We start from the raw sequence: 18530 nt of genomic DNA on the forward strand, positions 1-18530 counted from the left end.
CTTCGTCTTACATCCGAAAAGACGAAGAATGTACATGTTTGGAGTTCGGACGATCTGGCTCGTTCTCTGAAAACTAAGAGAACACTGAGCGAGAGGCTGAGAGCCAGCCAGCAAGCTAGCGCGAGCCACGTTCCAACAGCCAGCAGCGAGCCGCGCTCCAACAGACTAGCGCGAGCCGCGTTCCAACAGACTAGCGCGAGCCTCGTTCATACAGATAAACGCGAGCCGCGTTCCAGCAGCTGAGCGCGAGCCGCGTTCCAGAACTTTTTTCTTGGCGCAAGGCGCCTTCAAAGAGAAAACAGACGGCTAGACTGAGGAGCCTTATAGTAGAGTGGCAATCAGAAGGATGCTTCCATTGAATGTTTACTGGCAAGAGGCTCGTATAACAAGACTAGAGGCGCTCGGATCTATCAGGGCGCACGGGACCTTCCACGCAAGCGGAACGTTCCAGGAGCGAGTCTCCTTTCTAGCGTGCGGAACATTCCAGGCGCACGGAACTATCCTGACGCCAGGCGCTAGGCGCAAGGATCCAGACGCCAGGCGTCAGAATATTCCAAAATCTTCATTTGAGAGAGAGGTCAGTCGCGAGACTCTTCTTTGAGTTTTTTAACTTGAGCAACTTTCCCCTGGCAAATGTGCAAGATGTCGCACAGGCGGCCGTTGCTTTTGTCAGAAGGATTCTGATACTAAGAGAAGCCCCTTTTCATTATTCAGAAGACTCCTGTGTTAGGCAGTTCCTCTCAATGCGGACTCTCTCCTTCATCCATGCTCTTCCCTCGTTTTGAGGAGGCAAGAGCTTTGGGAGTTTTTCTTTATAAGAATCTCATCGACGTTTGGGTATGATGGCGGATAGGAAATATCTACTTCCTTCCGTAAACCCTAGTGATGAACAGGAATTCTGTCTCTTCCGCGATTTATGAGGAAATCACGAAGATTTAAAGAGTTCCCTGGATTAACTTCCTTCCTTAAGGATATATATATACTCTTTCTATCGTTCTATTAACGAAAAGAACGAAGATAGTAGAAGGTAGTAGAGTATCTGCTGGATGAGAATACGATACGGTCAAATCATAAACACATACCGTAGTTACTTCTTTGCTGTGTAACTCAATTACCAGTATCCTTCTACGACTTTCCTAGGAAGGACTACGCTTAAAGGGATTGTTTAGACAACAACTACTTAGCTTCTAGATTTATCGAAGTCTTGTTTCGCTTAAATATGCTTTAATAAGAAATTCCTGAAGTTCGATAATAATTTTATAAGATTCCTTTATTAAAGGGAGTAGCTGGCAACTCTGGAAGAGTAAGGCCAGACGGCTAACGGAGACTGCTTTCGCTGAGAGCCTGAGACCAACGCAGTACCATGTAGGTGTCAGTCATGAGCGGTCGGGTTTATCTCTCTCTCCTGCGGGATGGAATAACTATCCGTATCTCTCCCCTACAATCGCGGTCTTAACCTCGGATTGAGGGGATAGTTAAGCTAACATAAATAAAATATTGTATGCCTTTTGCTAAGAAGCTTTCAATAAGAGAGATAGTACAACTTTTCAATGCTGTTTACCATTGGTAACATTATTAAAGGATTCTATCGCAGCAGAACATTATATTATATAATGCTCTCAGGCTTACGAAAGCATAGCTTATTAGAGTACCTGCTCAGAAGATGGATGAGTTGGATGGGAAACATTCTCTTTGTGGCAAAACTTGTTTCCCTGAATGGACTATACTACGTATATAAAGTTTTTTCCTACTAAGAACGGAATTAAAATGTGAAAGGATGTCGGGTACCATAAAGGCACAGGTGTTCTGGCACATAACCTAAAAAGAATTAGAAGGAAGCGCCAGCCTGGCGCAAGTTGCGCCAGCCTGGCACATAGTGCTAGAAGCACCAACCTAGCGCAATGCGCCAGAAGCGCCAGCCTGGCGCAGTGAGCCAAGAGCACCATCCAAGATTTTCTCGTTTTAGCGAGTTATTAACCTAAGAGTCCAGTAGCCTCTCGGACACCAGGCTCGGTAACGGCAAGATTCGTTCCTGATTTCGTTACCCATTTAATCACTTAGGCCAATTCCACGACTCTCTCATATCGCAAAGAGCATCGAGAATCTCTTTTTTTCGCTCCTGTTTGCGTTAACAAAGAGAACCTTCTCGATCGACGATAATAACTGTTAACATGTTTAACATTTATTGGAAAGAGTTGTGAGAACCTACGGAAAGTCTTCTTCATAGATCTCTTAGTAAGGTAGAAGACGAACAGGCTTCCTATAGACTGCTTCCTTTTCCTCGAACCAAGAGAGGTAGCAGTATATGCCATCTTTATTTTTTTTTTTAGAAAGGGGAATAAACTTTAGTCTTTTTTCCCCTAAATATAAATTATTTGCAGAATTTAAGATAAAGGGCGTCAAAGAAAGAGAAGATAATACTTTATGCCTCATTTTGGCCTTAGAGAGGTTGGATTCACAGAGGTCACGTTCTTCTCACAGCATGTTTTGGAAGTCTTTTCCAAGACAGTCTGAATATTCTATCAGCATCTATTATAAATGGACCTTAACAACCTCTCCACTCTGAGTCTGTCTGCGTGCAGACTGACCAGAAGTGGACATGAATGAGAGGATTTTTCAAGGTAAATGACAATAGTCATGGACAAGATATAGAATTGCTGCAGATCGTGCTAGAGGGAATGAGGAAACTGTCCTCTTCCGATACCTCTGTGAACCACATAGCGGTTTTTTCTTCCCTTTCAGAGGGAAGAATCACCTTTGTATATATCTGCTATCAAAGAACGTAGTAAAAGGCTATACTCTGTCTCTATAAAGGAATTGGAGATAGCAGAGGATTAAGATCTTCGGGATCTTATACGATACCTCAATATGACAAGAGTAGGATATCAAGTACTTATAAGGGGATCTTTTTTTGTGGCCACAGATTCTATGTTCCGACAAGATGGAACTGCTCCTCATCAAACTTCTTTGAGAAATTTTTATGAGGGAATTCTTTGTTTCTCTTGGTCCCAAACGATCAAGAAGACAAGTGAATTTTTTGAGCATTGGAATCTCGCATCAGATTCTATGGAGATTAGGCAATGGGTTCTTGCCAGCATAGTATGTCTGGAAAAAGAACTAAAACCCCCTATTCCTGATTCAATGTTTTCAGATAGAGGTTTCGTTGTCCAGGCAGGGTACTTACGTTTTCATCTACAGTAGAATGGTTAAAACGTTTGCCTACAGAGTCTTTGGAATGCAATGACGGCTCGAAATGCTTCCCAGAAGGTGTTCAGAGGGATACAATAAAGAGCTAGAAATCAGGAGTCCTCCCAATTTCAGCTCGGAGTCTCCTTCGACTTCCAAGCTTCTTCCCTTCCTTCGGACAAGGATAGGGAAGATTCTGCAACGAGAAGGCCCTTCAACAGGTAAGAAGAGATCTCGTGAGCAAGGGAAGTACTCAAGAAGGATCCTCCTCGGAGGAAGACTCTTATCTCTCATACTGTTAGATATCCTATCGTATACTGGATGTAGCTGAATACAATCACCTCCCCTTGCCGGAGAGGCCAAAGCTCAAAGTGGAAGAATTTCTTCCACCCTTCTCCTGTCTTGTGATTTACTATTGTGGATGTTCAGGACTTTCGGACAATGTAGCGCCAACCAGGAGCCTTATGCTAAAACAGGCGTAAAAAACGCCAGAGGCAGACAGCCCCAAGAACACTGTCATTGTCTGATGAGGAGAAAGACCGGGCCTACAACCTGACACAGATGCGCTAGATGCGAATATATAGGACGGATAAGAGTGTCCGATGTGGACATTGCCAGACATCCTTGAGACTCTACCAAGCTCGAAGCTCCGGCAAGTGGGGAGGAGCCAACCAGGCGCGAGGTGCCAGGCAGGCGCGAGGTACCAGCCAGGCACGAGGCGCCAGGCAGGCACAAAGCGCCAACCTGGCGCGAGACGCCAGCCAGGCGCGAGGAGCCAGCCAGGCGCGAGGAGCCAGCCAGGCGCGAGGCGCCAGCCAGGCTCAAGCCAGGCTCTAGGCGCAAATCTCCAGCTAAGGCGCGAGGCGTCAACCAGATGCGAGGCGCCAGTCAAGCGAAAGGTACCAGACAAGCGCTAGGCTCCAACCAAGAGTGAAGCACCAGCCAGGCGCGAGGTTCCTGCCAGGCTTCAGGCTTCAGACGGGAGAGATCCATTTCAAGAAAGCCCTGGTCTTCTTTGAAACATGGAGATCTCCTAAGCACTTCATAAGTGACTTGATTCCTTCAAACAGCTGAGAATTAAAAGCGCAGGAAGTGCGCGCTTTTGCAAATTCTTGTTCTTTACATAACAATATGTCATATAAGACATATTAGCTGTGTTATACGGTAGAGGCAACTCTGTGTTGACTTTTCATTACACAAAGGATGTCAAGTTAACCTACGAGAGATCCTTCTCTTTTGGTTTATACGTTTCTGCGGATACGTTACTGGGATAAGGAGCCGACACTGATCCTTAACTTTGAGTTAAAGTTTTTTAACTTAGTGAAATTATTGGGGTTTTTGAAAGGAGTGTGGGGATAACTCTTTTCAATTTGAGCGCGAACCCTCGTGTTAGGATCAGGTGATCGGGATCGGTGTTGCGCTCCTTCATAAGGTGTATTGTCATAGAAGTGGTTCAGTACCCATTGACAAAGTCCTTTCAGGCTCTGCCGAGTAAGCGGTTCATACCCCATCGGCAGACCCAAAGAACTCTTAGCCATAGATCACATATCTCGCTAAAGTCTTGAGGTGATGCAGACTACCGGGCAACAGCCACAAAGTCTACCACCTATCAGATAGGAACCAAGGTTTATTTATACCTACAACATATGTTGTTTACCTGTCTATTCCATGTTAGCTGTCTCTTACCCTCCACCAAAGGGTGTCAATCAGCTATGTATATATCTGACAGGTAAGTTGATTGTATGAAAATAATATTGTTATAATACAATAAAGTTTCATACATACTTACCTGGCAGATATATACGATTAATGGCCCACCCAGCCTCCCCGCAGGAGACAGGTGGAAGAGAACAAATATGAATAGAAAACGGGAATGGTTCCTAATCCTGCCACCCAGGGCAGGACGGTAGATCACCTGACCTACCTGCAGCGTGTGCCGCGAAATTTGAATTTCTGTCGGGGACGACGGAGTCTTAGCTATGTATATATCTGCCAGGTAAGTATGTATGCAACTTTATTGTATTATAACAATATCATTTTTTGCCACGAAGGAAAAAAAACTATTTATATATATATATATATATATATATTATATAATATATATATATATATATTATATTATATATATATATATATATAATATTATATATATTATATATATATATATCCGCAAAAAAATCATAAATTTATGTTATACAATAATGCTTGACTGGATCAAACTGATTACTGGTTGCCCGTGGAAATATGAATTTGGGTGATATCACTCCCACTTACACACATTCAGTCTTAAATTTCATGGTTGGAATGATTAGGTTTGTGGGTATAGGTAGAGGTAGAGGGTGAGGGGGAGTTGTTGTGGTCTATTGTCTCCTTACTTAACCAGGTGGTGATTTTAGGCTGTTCTGGTTGCTTGCGACCGTCTATCCTATTTTTTATTTAACGAGTCTTTTTCCTAGGTGCAAGGACAGGTCCTGGTGTCAGTCCTAATGGTTCTACTTTTCCCTAAATAACAGACAGTGGCCCTGGATTGTAAGCCTTGCTATGCCTGGAACTAGGCCTAGTCACCTGAAGGTAGCAGCAGCAGTTAGAGGCTAGAGCCTTTCTCGAAGATGGTATTTTATGCTCGGACCTAGAAGCTAAAATCAGAACTACCAACCTCACCCAACTTCTCTATTGAATCTAGGTGCATTCATGGTAGATTATGTTTAATGTCGCGGAGATTTTCCTTTTACATTCTATTGATACTTGCATGGTTGCTAAAATAATTGATAATACACTATGATATTAAATGATTGTTTCCACATTGCTCGAAATATACATTGGTAATGTTGGTAATCCTGTGTTGAACGAGAATTTCAAATTGTTTCGTTTCTATAGACTGAAGTAATTACTATACTTTAAAATAATCACTATTACAGTAATTTTTTCTTATGATTGTTATAAATATCATAGATTTGATATTTGTGCATCATATGTTAGCTTTATTTTGCATGATAGAGCTTTCACTGTAGAAAAAAAATTAATTTTTCAGCTAAGAGTTGTTGTTGCCAGTTAGAGAATTTCGAACGAAATCCTCTGAAAATTGTCGCTTCAGTTTTTGAACTTACTGTACCATCCGTTCAGTCTTCGCAAACCTTTCAATGTTTGGGTTAAACCTTCTGATAATCCCTTAGCAGTGAATTTCCTCTCTGGCAACTCTTCTTCCTTCTCTGCTTCTCTTCTTTCTTCTTCTGCCACTCTTTCTTCCAATTCTATCAGCTCTTCATTTGTAAGTTCTTTGGAATCTTGGTCTAACAACTCCTCAATATCTTCCATTTCACACTCCAAGGAAAGCTCTTTCGTCAGTTTCACTATTTTTTCCCCGTATCAGTTCTAGTTCTGGATCTCTCAAATCCAGCGAAAGTATTCACATAATGTTTAACACACTATTTCCAAATGCCATTCATACACTTCTCCGTCACAGCTTCCCAGGCGGCAGACAGATTCTTAATACACTGAAGAATATTATACTCTTTCCAAAATTCTTGTAGGGTTAGTTCTGGGTCGGCATCTATAGCAGATATGGCTTGTGGTTCGGAGATAGTTTGCCTTAAATGCAGCAATCGAACCTTGGTCCATAGGTTGAAGAATTGGAGTGGTGTTTGATGGCAAAAAAATCACTTTCACATTGGGATTGAGATCATCTAAGTGAGGTGTATGTCCAGGTGCATTATCCAGCAGCAGCAAAATCTTGAAAAGATTCACGCACTTGAGGAATGAAACAGTTAAGGATCCAGTCTTCAAAAAGTGGCCGAGTCATCCATGCCTTACAGTAAGAGCAAAAGAAAACAGGCAAAGCGTGCGTTTACATTCTTGAATGCTCGAACAGTGCGAGAGGGCCCTCCTGACGAAGGCCCTGACGGTGGTGGTCTTGAACCGCGCAGGACACTCGCTATCGCCATTTAGACAAAGTCCAAGGTTCGTAGCTGTGGTGTAAACTGTAGTCGCCAAACGCCCTAATAAAATTCTGACCCCCTATATCCCCTCCAGGTACTGCCTCACCTCATTGGTGGAATTCTTGGAGAAGATCCACGACTCCCCCGGTGCGGGAACCATGGCGTCCTTAGACGTCGAGTCCCTTTTCACCAACGTCCCAGTCGACGAGACGATAGGGATCATCATGGAGCGGGTATATAGGAATCCCGATATGAGACCCCCTAACATCCTAGAAGACTCCTTAAGAACCCTGCTGGATATCTGTACGAAGAGAGCCCCTTTCACCACCCACTGAGGACAGATGTACCGCCAAAAGGACGGCGTAGCGATGGGGTCCCCCTTAGGATTCCTCTTCGCTAACTTCTACATGGGAGAAGTGGAAGAAAGGGTCTTCTCGCAACATAGATATCCCCGCACATACGGACGCTATATCGATGACATCTTCGTGCAAGCCGACTGCGAGGATGAGGTAGAAGCCCTTTGGCAAAAGTTCCTGCAGCACAGCGCACTCAACTTCACCGTCGAGTACAGCAGCAACGATCGGCTCCCCTTCCTCGATGTCCTTGTCATGAAGATGAATCAGAAGTTGGCGACTACAGTTTACACCAAAGCTACGAACCTTGGACTTTGTCTAAATGGCGATAGCGAGTGTCCTGCGTGGTTCAAGACCACCACCATCAGGGCCTTCGTCAGGAGGGCCCTCTCGCACTGTTCGACGTGGCAGGACACGCGCCTCAAACTCGACCGAGCATCCCAGGTGCTGATTAACAATGGGTACTCGAATAAACTCGTAAACCGAGAAACACGAGCCGCCCTTGACAAGTGGTACATGACAGAGGAAGAGAGAAGGAACATTCCACCCCTGGAGGATATCAAACTTTTCTATAAAGCCTTCATGCACCACCAATACAAGGAGGACGAAGCAGCCATGAAGAAAATAATAGAGGATCACGTCCGCCCCATGGAGGAAGGAAAGAGAGTGTCCCTCATTATTAGCTACAAGAATCGGCGTACGAAGGACCTCCTGGTGAAGAACAACCCCTCCCCGCCCGTAGGAGACCCCCTAAAGGATGCCTTGGGATTTACATCAGCATGACAACGATGCGCCTGTCAAAAAGGATTTCCTGCCATGCCCAGGAGGGCGCCATTAGGCAGCACGCCCTTGTAGTACACCACAGAAGCATCACAAGAGACGACATCGTCAGGAATATTAAGATCATCGGGAGAGCACCTGACCCACGACGTCTGCGTCTCCTAGAAGTGCTGCTTATCGTCGAAGAAAAGCCTCCCCTTAATACCACCCAAGAAGGTGTTCCTGATACCGACGTGTGTGAGGAGGACCACACCCCTCCCCCCCAACAAAAGTACCAGCGCGCATGAAACAAACACCGGACATTAGAAAAATACCAGAGGTGACGTCACTCAGGTAGAAGCCAATCAAGAGGCTCCCGGTGATACCCCCCACCTGAGAAGGTCTGCAAGACTCTTAAACGCCCGCCGTATAAGTCGCCTTCCCAGGAACCAATGAAAACCCGATCTGCCGGAGAGGTGCTCTGACCGTACTCAAGAGCTCGCAACACCACGATATAAGGAGATGGACTCGCCACTGTAATTCAGTCCCTCAGCAGTTATCGCTTGATAATGTCCTGTCGATCAGGAGGAAACGTCGCGTTGGAGAGAGAGAGAGAGAGAGAGAGAGAATTGTATAAGTAATAATAAATCAAATGACTCAACCAAATTTTACCATGCCCTTTGGTGCGTTGCTCGCCAATCTAAGCAACAACGAGAAAGCCGTCATCAGAAAGATAGAGAAGACTCTTTACAAGATTAATAGTGCTGAAGCAGCAGTCATTTTTAACAAAACATACCTACGAGAGGGTCTCCTTCCAAAATTTAAATGTTGGTATAATTACAGTAGTATTAACATAATATTCATTTTTCATTAAAAGTTTCTCATCCATATTGCAAGATTGGTCACATGTGCCATCATAATTCTAGTCTGGTTATGGCGAGTCGTCTTCAGCTTCGTTTTTGATATCATACAAATCATCCTCGGTACCATCCATGGCTATTTAAAATGGTTTTCTGTTTTCACGTTCCCCCATGCTTTTATAACAAAAATGCAGAGAACATCAAGTGAGGCAGCACTCAAACTGTTTGTAACTGTTTAGAACAATTCAGTCATATGAACGATAATTGTATACAATAATTATCGTTCATTATTGTATTGTCATTAGCGGTTGTTTGAGAATGGCAATTAAACGTAGATAAAACAATGGTTTCCCTTTAGGCGATGTATGTATGAAAAACATGATATAGAATCGGCATTATTAACCTAGCTTTGATAATTTACGAAAGGAATGTATTTCTGAATTAAGTTCCATTTGGCAACTAAAGGCAATGATGATATTGGCAAAACGTGATCAGCTGATTATTTTTAAATGTAAACAAAACCAGAATGCAAATGCACATCATTGCTCGGTTTATATTTTGTAATACGATAATATATGAAATATGATTACAGTAAAACAAGTTTGATAAAAATTATCATTATTCTCAATACAACTATTATTTGACTTTTGCAAGTGAATATATATGAGTGACAACCTAACCAAGACAACAATAGTCTCTCTCTCTCTCTCTCTCTCTCTCTCTCTCTCTCTCTCTCTCTCTCTCTCTCTCTCTCTCTCTCTCTCTCTCTCTCTCTCTCTCTCTCTCTCTCAACTGTAATACTAATGATACTCCTCCATCCTCCACTAAAAAATTCTGGTTTTTAGAATTCTGGATGAAGCGATTATTGTTATTGCATATTGACATAAACCAAATTGAGAAACAGCTGATTGCTAATGTCTTTTCCGTATCTATTGGGTGTTTATTAAGAGCCCCGTTAAAATTGTCAAGTTGTTAAACCCTGCCGATTGTCAATGATGGCTTCCAGGAATAAAAATAAATTACATTTTTGTTCATCCCTCATGCAATGAAGATCTCAAGAATGAATACTAGTAAATTAAAGCTGCAGGTTATAGCCAAGGGCTGAATATAAAACTTATAATGGCCAGGTGGAAGTGATGTTCGGAACTAGAGAAATCGCACCTAATACTTATACATTGAAGTAACGTGCACATTTTCAACCAAACTTCACTAATTTACGATAAAAGGCATCTCTGAATTATATCTCTTCTAACAAATAATGGTAATGAAGATATTGATAGTATACTCAAATCAGCCGAGATTTTGATAGTGTAAATAATATCAAACGCAAATGATGTACATGACGATGTTTATATTCTGTAATACAGTAACACGTGTCCCACCTCGGTGGTTGTGGATTCGATTCTCGTCCATTCCATTGTGTGAGAGATGTGTTTTTCTGGTGATAGAAGTTCACGCTCAACGTGGTTCAGAAGTCACGTAAAGCCGTTGGTCCCGTTGCTGAATAACCACTGGTTCTATGCAACGTTAAAAAGCACCATACATAACAGTAACAATAAAAATGAGTAATACTGTAATTGGATACAACAAGCAAAACAACCTTTATTAAAGTCATCATTATTATAAATATAGTTGTATTGTTTAATTTTTGCAAATAATCACTTTTATAAAAAAAATCGATTTTGTAATTTAGAAGTTGTCCGATACTACAGATATGAGATAAATTCAAGAAAATTTGCCAGGATTTTGTATCTCGTCTTATCTAAAGGTTGTCTTATGTGTGGAAATATACAGTACTTTTTCGAGACTTCCATTGCTTGAAGGATGAATAACAATTTTTTACTTCAAGTCACCATTGAGAATTAACAAGTTTTCCAAGTCAACATCTATAATACATCATTTAGATTCATACTCTAGTCTTCCCAATTATTTGGGGATCTTCAGACAGTTCTTGAATAGTTTTAATATGTCAAGAGGTGAAGTAATTCGATTCAGGATTTCAATTACCCCTTAAGGAGACTATGTGAATTTTCTTTTTGTATTTAAGTGCTTTTAAAAATTAAATGGTAGATGAGGAAACTAATTTTATTTTTATGGAACATTGCACTTAACATGATCCTGGTTTTAAATTTACTGATGGTTCCCAATTCAGTGGGGGTTTGCTTTTGAGTGTTTATTAGTAATTTTATTTTATGTTTCGTTCTTTTGCTGTAGAACTAGTATTTTCCAATTGAGAAGATAGCTATTGTGAATGAGGGTGGTTTTACAATTTGCTGTGATTTGAAAAATCTTTTTAGAATTTAAATTTAAGTCCATCAACCCAAGCATTTTAAGAGTATTATAGTGGCTTCATAGTTTTAAATGCAGAAGAATAAATGAATTTTTCTTGTTACATATGGATGTAACATAGGGAAATGAAGAAACAGACAAACTAGGGAAAATGGCAGAACAAGTAGCAGTTGAGCAAATTCCTAAGTCATATCCTATATACGTACTGACTTCAAACCTGAAATCGGGAACCTGTTTTATAGTTAGTGGCAGGGCAGGTGAATTTGGATAATAAAAACAGAATAAACGGGATCTCAAATGAAACATGCCCTTGGAAGCATGGCAGTATGCTTAGATGAAGGAAGACAAACCTTTTTTGTATGGAAATTGGCCATATATACCTAACAGGTGGATTTTTAGGTGGCTGATGTACACCAGCCTTGTCGCAATGACTGTCAGGACCCCTTGATTGAGTGCCTTGGTCTTGGGGATTATTGGGACTAATTTGTCACTTTAGGTCAGGGATGGTGATGGCAGGTACATTGTAGTGAAGATTCTGAGAGAGAGAATACAAGTTAGAAGGTTACTGAAGTTTTTAAATTTATAGCAGAAATGGGCATTTTGCAACAAATCAAGTTCTAGAACATTTCATTAACATTTTACTCTTATAAATGTGTATATACATGTTAGTGTGTTAACAATTTTATTTTAAGAAATCATTATACATCATCTGACATTTTCACTTACATTGTATTATGAATCACATCAGTTACCCTGGCAGTCATGACACCAGGTAACACCTAATAAATCAGTCAATCAGAGTAGTAGTAGTGTATGATGCCAGTGGTATTTTCAGATATATTTCAGAAGCTGGCTTTCTGCTCAAGGTCTTATCATTTTAAGAATTTCTTATTTATTTTTTATTTTTAATTTCAGGTAGTCCCTGGTTAATGGTGATTTGGTTTCATGGCACTTGTCTAGTGCCATAAAATCAGTGATATCTGGCACCATAATAGGCGCTGTTTTGGTTATCGGCGCCATAAGATGCTGATAATCGAGTTATGGTGCCATAACATACTTAAGAGAGGTGCCATTAACCGGTTATCAGCACCATTGACCGAAACTCAAAATTGTAGCGTTTCAGTAAATGGCAATTTTTGCTTATTAGCATCCCGCTGAGAACGGAACCCTCGCCAGGGACTGCCCGTATATGCAGTATTAATATAATTTTATTAATACTGATGTTGACATCAGCAGCCATTTTTCTGTACAACGAGAGAAAACCAAAAACCAAAAGGGAATTGTAGTGCCCTCTACTTGTTATGACTGTGCTTAAGGCATTGGGCTACTAATGCTGTCAGTAAGACAGTTGCAGGTTTTAAGTGCCATACCTGGCAGCCTTTCCTGAAATGCAAAGGTAAATGACCAAAAAAGGTAAATTCTGATATTGATGAAACTGAAACACCAGGCAGTGATTTTCATTTGGGCTTAACTGATGATCTCCCACTTGTCATTAAAGTAATTCTGATTGCCGTCTTGGGAGGTGAAAGATTAACTGCCTCTGGTTTACCAAGCCCATAACAGTAGGATGGAAAGAAGGCAAAAACCAAGCGGGTGATGATGAGAAAATTGATAATTTGAAGATTGAAAAAAATTTAATAAAACAGGAAGAAATTACCATATATGGACAATTTGTCATAAATCAGTTCCTTCCCATCTAAGTTGAAATTTTTTCACTACAAACAATAGGTTTCTTGGGAATCAAATGTAATTTATAAAACAAAATCATTTTCGTACAAATTCATCCTTTATACAGATTTTTCCACATCCTTGTTGAAGATATTACAAAATGAAGAATGATATAGTTTTGGTTGGGAAATTTTGTGACAAATGAAGTGTACATTAGAAAAAAATTGTTTGGGACAAACCAAGTATAAACTAGAAGTAATAATTTTGTGGCAAATGAAGTTTACACTATAAGTAATAATTTTGGGACTGTTGAAGTGCAAACTAGAAGTTATGGTTTTGTGACAGTTGAATTGTACACTAGAAGTAATGGTTTGTAGGGAAAAATAGATTTTGTTTTTAAGTAGAGATTATTTTTATTCTTCAGGTCTCACCTAAACATTCCTGACTTCATATTCTCCATTGGTTCTGCTGTCATAAATATCCACCCTCACATTTTCTTTTTCTTCATTCACTGCTTCATAAAAAATAATTTTTCCAGTCTTTCTAGTTTCTCTATTTCTGTCTTCAATATATCCTACAACTTTAGAAATTTCTCTGTAAATAGTGGTAAAAAACATAAATTCATTTGGTGTAAAAATAAATTTGATGCTGTAATTTATAAAATTTAATTATAAGTGTCTGAAAGTTCTTTGCCTTTTGAACATTTTATGTAATTATGCATAGTGAATTATTAAGTGCCCATCTTCACCTTGGGAAAATTTCCTACAATAAGATTAATATAATTTTTGTGTTCACTTTTCACCCAAATTACTAGAATGGAAAATTTTATGCTTCTGTGCCCTTTGTTAATGATGATGCAATTGTTTTTTGTGGGTGGATTAAAACCAACATTTGAACAAGAATACTTTACTTAAGTACTAATGCCTCATCTTTTATCTGTACACTAAATGGCTTTGGTTTGTCTAGTGTAAAATTTAATCTTATTTTCTTTTGTCTATCCAGGTTGGGGCTGCTATTTCTATGACATACATCACTGGACAACCCATTGTATTTGTTGGTACCGGTCAGACATATACTGATTTGCGGAAGTTGGATGCAAAGGCCGTCGTTTATGCGCTTATGAAGTAAACTTTCTTTGAAATTGAAGGCTGTGATGGATTGGGTCTTTATTGTGGTTCTTTAATAACCTTTCCTTTATGACTATTTTATCTTGTCTACTGTAGTAGTTCACATCTGTTACTCACTTAAGTTAGAAACTAGCTTAATTCTCTATGCTGGGTAAGTTATAAAGAGTATACATGTCAGCTGGTAGTTATTCTGATATCCAGGGTGTTCAGAGGCATTCATGGCATAGTAATACCATGATACTGATGCAAAAAGTTTGCAAATGAAAAGTGAATGTTTCTTTTGTATTTTTAACCTTCAAAGACAATATTTTTTTAATTATTAACAAAATGTAAGCTAATTGCATTTCAGATAATAGAAAAATTACTTTGTAGAAGAACAAACAGTAATATGATACCTCTTAATCTCATTAGCTGAAGATATTAATTTTCATGTCTGGAGTCTCCTGTCAGAAATGGAGGAGCATCTGTGCTACCCAGCATTTAAGGATTAATCATAGTTGCAAGATAAAGGCTTAATATAATTGTATTTTTATATATATTTATCTTTAGGTCATGAAACTTAAAACCTCCTTTGGTTTACTTTACCCCCAAGTTATCCATGGAATTTATTATTTTAACCTGGTTCTGTGCATTTTATCAAATTGTGAAATTTAAAGTATATTGTAGACACCAAATGTAGTTTTTCTCAAAGTAAAGGATTGTGTAAATTGTATTTTTTGTAACCCACTGGAACTTTGCTGCATAGTATATGCGGATTTTCATATCTATAGAATTTCCATGTATCTTTTTTTTAATGTACATTATGAAATTTCTATATGTGTTTATTGAAAAGTCTTGTGTAATCATTCTCTGTTCTCCTTCCCATACCATTCCATTTGTTACTTTGATCCCATTTTTAACCTTAGGCTTATTGTCTTTGTTAAGAATAAGTTATTTTCCCATCATAATATTCTTTATTCTGTCACAGTTGTATGTAAAAGTCATTATACTACATATTTTAAAAAATGAAAAAATGAAGTATCCTTGAATTTTGATACATGATGGATGCCTACATATAAACTGGAAGCCATGGATGAGTTCCAATTTTTCATTTTTGTGGTACAAGGAATAAGTTCATGCATAAAGTATACCTCTGCAATATGTAATATCCAGTGAAATTATCACTGCTGGAAGACAAGAAATATATGACTTCATTTAAGGGCATTTATTTTTTTCCTTGATGATGGCAGATTTTTTAAGCCTTGTATGTAAGTTTTCTTGTGTTCATTTGACATTTATAAACATTTTCCAGAACTATCGTGTACGTATTTCCACGTATAAGACAACCTTTAAATCCTAAAATTCACTCCTGAAAATTGAGGATTGTCTTATACTGCAATACTAAAGATCAAACCTTGAATTCCAAGATGTGTATCGTAGGCTAGCCTTGGCCTTGGTGCTATAGCCTAACCACCAACATACATGAAGATTCACTTCATGAAATAAAGTGATAATAAAGGTAATAAAACCATTTTTATCTTATATATTATTGGCATTTCTTCATAACAAATAGCCTATTTGAGGAATAATTCGAAATCAATGCGATCCCAGCTGAGAAAATGTTAACATCAAGTTACTGTTGGCTCATAGCAACCTTCATCTTTTGGTAACCTTTTAGAAATTTCAGTGGTAGTGTCATTACAGTAGTAATAACATTTAGGATAACATCATATTAATTTTTCATTCAAAGTTTCTCATACATTTCATAAGGTTGGTCACATGTGCCACCATCACAGGGGTTCCGGTCTGGTTCTGGCGAGTCGACTTCGGCTTTATTGTTGATATGCAATTGTTACAAATCATCATTTTTCAAATGATTCTATGACACTTCCTATTTTCACATTCCTCCATGCTTATATAACAAAACACAGCGAACATTAAGTGAGGCAGCATGCAAAGCTGTTTGTAACTGCTACGAACAATTCAATCATATGAACGATAATTGTGTATCATTCATTAATGTATTATTATGAGCGGTTGTTTGAGAATGGCGACGAAACGTAAACAAAACAATGGTTTCCTGTTAACGTGACCTTCTGTATGAAAAACATAGACTCGGCTTTGTTAAACCCCACTGATCATTTACAAAAGGAATTTATGTATCTCTGAATTAAGTTCCATTCAGCAACTAAAGACAGTGATGATATTGGTAAAATGCGATCAGCTGAGACTGACTGTAAACAAACCTAGAATGCAATGATCATCATCGCTTTGTTCTTATAATAATGTAATACAATAATACTACATGCAATATGATTACAGTAAAACATGTTTTATTTAAATTATCATTATTCTCAATACAACTATTATTTGACTTTTGCAAGTGGATATTTATCAGTGTAACAACCTGACAGGCAACTATCTCTCTCTCTCTCTCTCTCTCTCTCTCTCTCTCTCTCTCTCTCTCTCTCTCTCTCTCTCTTTTATTGATTGTAATACTTTGATGCTCTTCCATCCTCCACTAAAAAATTCTGGTTTTTAGAATTCTATATGAAGCATTTATTGTAAACATGTATTGGCATAAACAACCGAATTGAGAAACAGCTGATTGCTTACGTCATTTACTGTAACTATCTAGTGTTTATTAAGTGTTTTATTTTTACTTATGGCTTCCATAAGTAAAAATAAAATACATTTTAGTTCATCTCTCATGTCATGGAAATCTCAGGAAAGAATTCAGGTAGTCCCTGGGTTACGAAGGGTTCGGCTTACAATGTTCCGAGGTTAAAGCGCTTTTCAATTATATTGATCAGAAATTATTTCCAGGGTTACGACGCATGTTCCAGGGTAACGGCACCTACAACGCCTATCTGGCAGAAGAAATATGACCCCGAAAATGCAAAATAATAAATATTTGAAGGTTTTTTTAATAAAAATGCAAAAAGAATGCAGTTTAAATGGTTTTTAATGTACCCAAAGCACTAAAAGTAAGGTTTACTTAATATTTTTGACAATGTTTCGGCTTAGTCGTAAGCCAGAACATCGTCAAAGAAAACCTTACTTTTAATGCTTTTGGTGCATTGAAAACTATATAAACTGCATTCTTTTTGCATTTTTATTCAAAAAAACCTTTTTCTTGTTTTATTCAGTCTTTTTCTTTTGTAGTTTGGTTTGTATTTGCTTCTCTTTTAGTTTTGTTATATGGAGTTATTCTTCATCTACAAGATGTTGAGTTTGAATCTCTCATATGAACTTTTGTTATATATTGTAGAAGACTTAGCTGTTTCTGGACGTCTTGCAGATTTCTCAATTAGTTTAATTTAATTCTTTTCATTGATCCACTTTCTCAGGAAGCTTTTGACATGGATTCGTTTCATTTGATTCTGGGAAAGTGAAACACCACGTTTTCTTTCTTAATTATTATTATAACGCACACAAATTCACTGTCCAATCACACACAATTTACACAGGGCAACTGGAGTATCAACCGACACATGATTTGCATCCAGAGGTGAGTTCCTAACTAAACTTTTCTGTCCTTTCAACTGAGGTCTGAACCTCTTTTCTTCAATTCAGACTCCGTCCTTTCTACTGGAGAACAACCTACTTCTTCATAATTGGTTACTCTTGTCCGCCTACTGTTTCCGGTTCCACCCCAGGGCGAATCCGGGTGGGTGCCATGAGCTGTGGTAACCACCCACTCGATGGGTCAAAGTTCAACACTCACAACTTGCATCATCACATTTTGTTGTGTCAAAGGCGCTGGTTTTATGGGTCTCACTTTTCAAACATCCTATTTTACGTTCAGTTTCTACCTCTCCTTCGCCTTCATCTACCATAACTCTACTAGTAGATTTTCCTAGCTAATTTATTCCCTACACAATTTTTTCTACAAACTTCTGCACTTCTCAACAACACTCGGCCACCTATCGGCATTGGCCTCAATGCCAAAACATAGTAAAGTTTCTCAAAAAGTACTTATACATAAAAAAATACAATGTTGAAAGTATGTAATCACAATTGGCAATATATATACAACTGTTAGAACATCAGTTACCTGAAGGCAAATTATTAAGCAAAGTCTTAATAGTGTTGAGTTTTTTAATAACTAACACTGACAATACATATGAAAGCTAGTATTGTGAGTACTAACTACTAACAAAACAACATTTACCATTGACATGATGGGCGAAATGTCAGTCTTGTACACATGGGAAAATTGGTTACTCCTTCAAGTTTGCTGAATGACTCTAATTCATGTTTGGACAATTTGAAATTCTTGACATTCTCAAAATGATTTATGTGGCTAGATAAGTTCAACGTATAGGTAGCAAAAATGGTAGGTTTGTAGTATAAATAATTAAAAATAACTAT

At 38.8% G+C, this 18530-nt stretch overlaps 1 protein-coding gene across 1 annotated transcript in view; it reads left to right on the forward strand.

The window, feature by feature from the left end:
• LOC135216266 (signal recognition particle receptor subunit alpha-like) overlaps positions 1-15375 on the forward strand; it is a gene marked incomplete in the record, with an annotated part of 156351 nt that extends 140976 nt beyond the window's left edge. Inside the window, 1 exon segment of the mRNA XM_064251431.1 lies at positions 14053-15375. Within this exon segment, the coding sequence (XP_064107501.1) occupies positions 14053-14178 (126 nt within the window).
• Positions 15376-18530: the final 3155 nt, after the last annotated feature.

Source organism: Macrobrachium nipponense, chromosome 6 (assembly GCF_015104395.2).
Source record: "Macrobrachium nipponense isolate FS-2020 chromosome 6, ASM1510439v2, whole genome shotgun sequence".
Taxonomy (NCBI): domain Eukaryota; kingdom Metazoa; phylum Arthropoda; class Malacostraca; order Decapoda; family Palaemonidae; genus Macrobrachium; species Macrobrachium nipponense.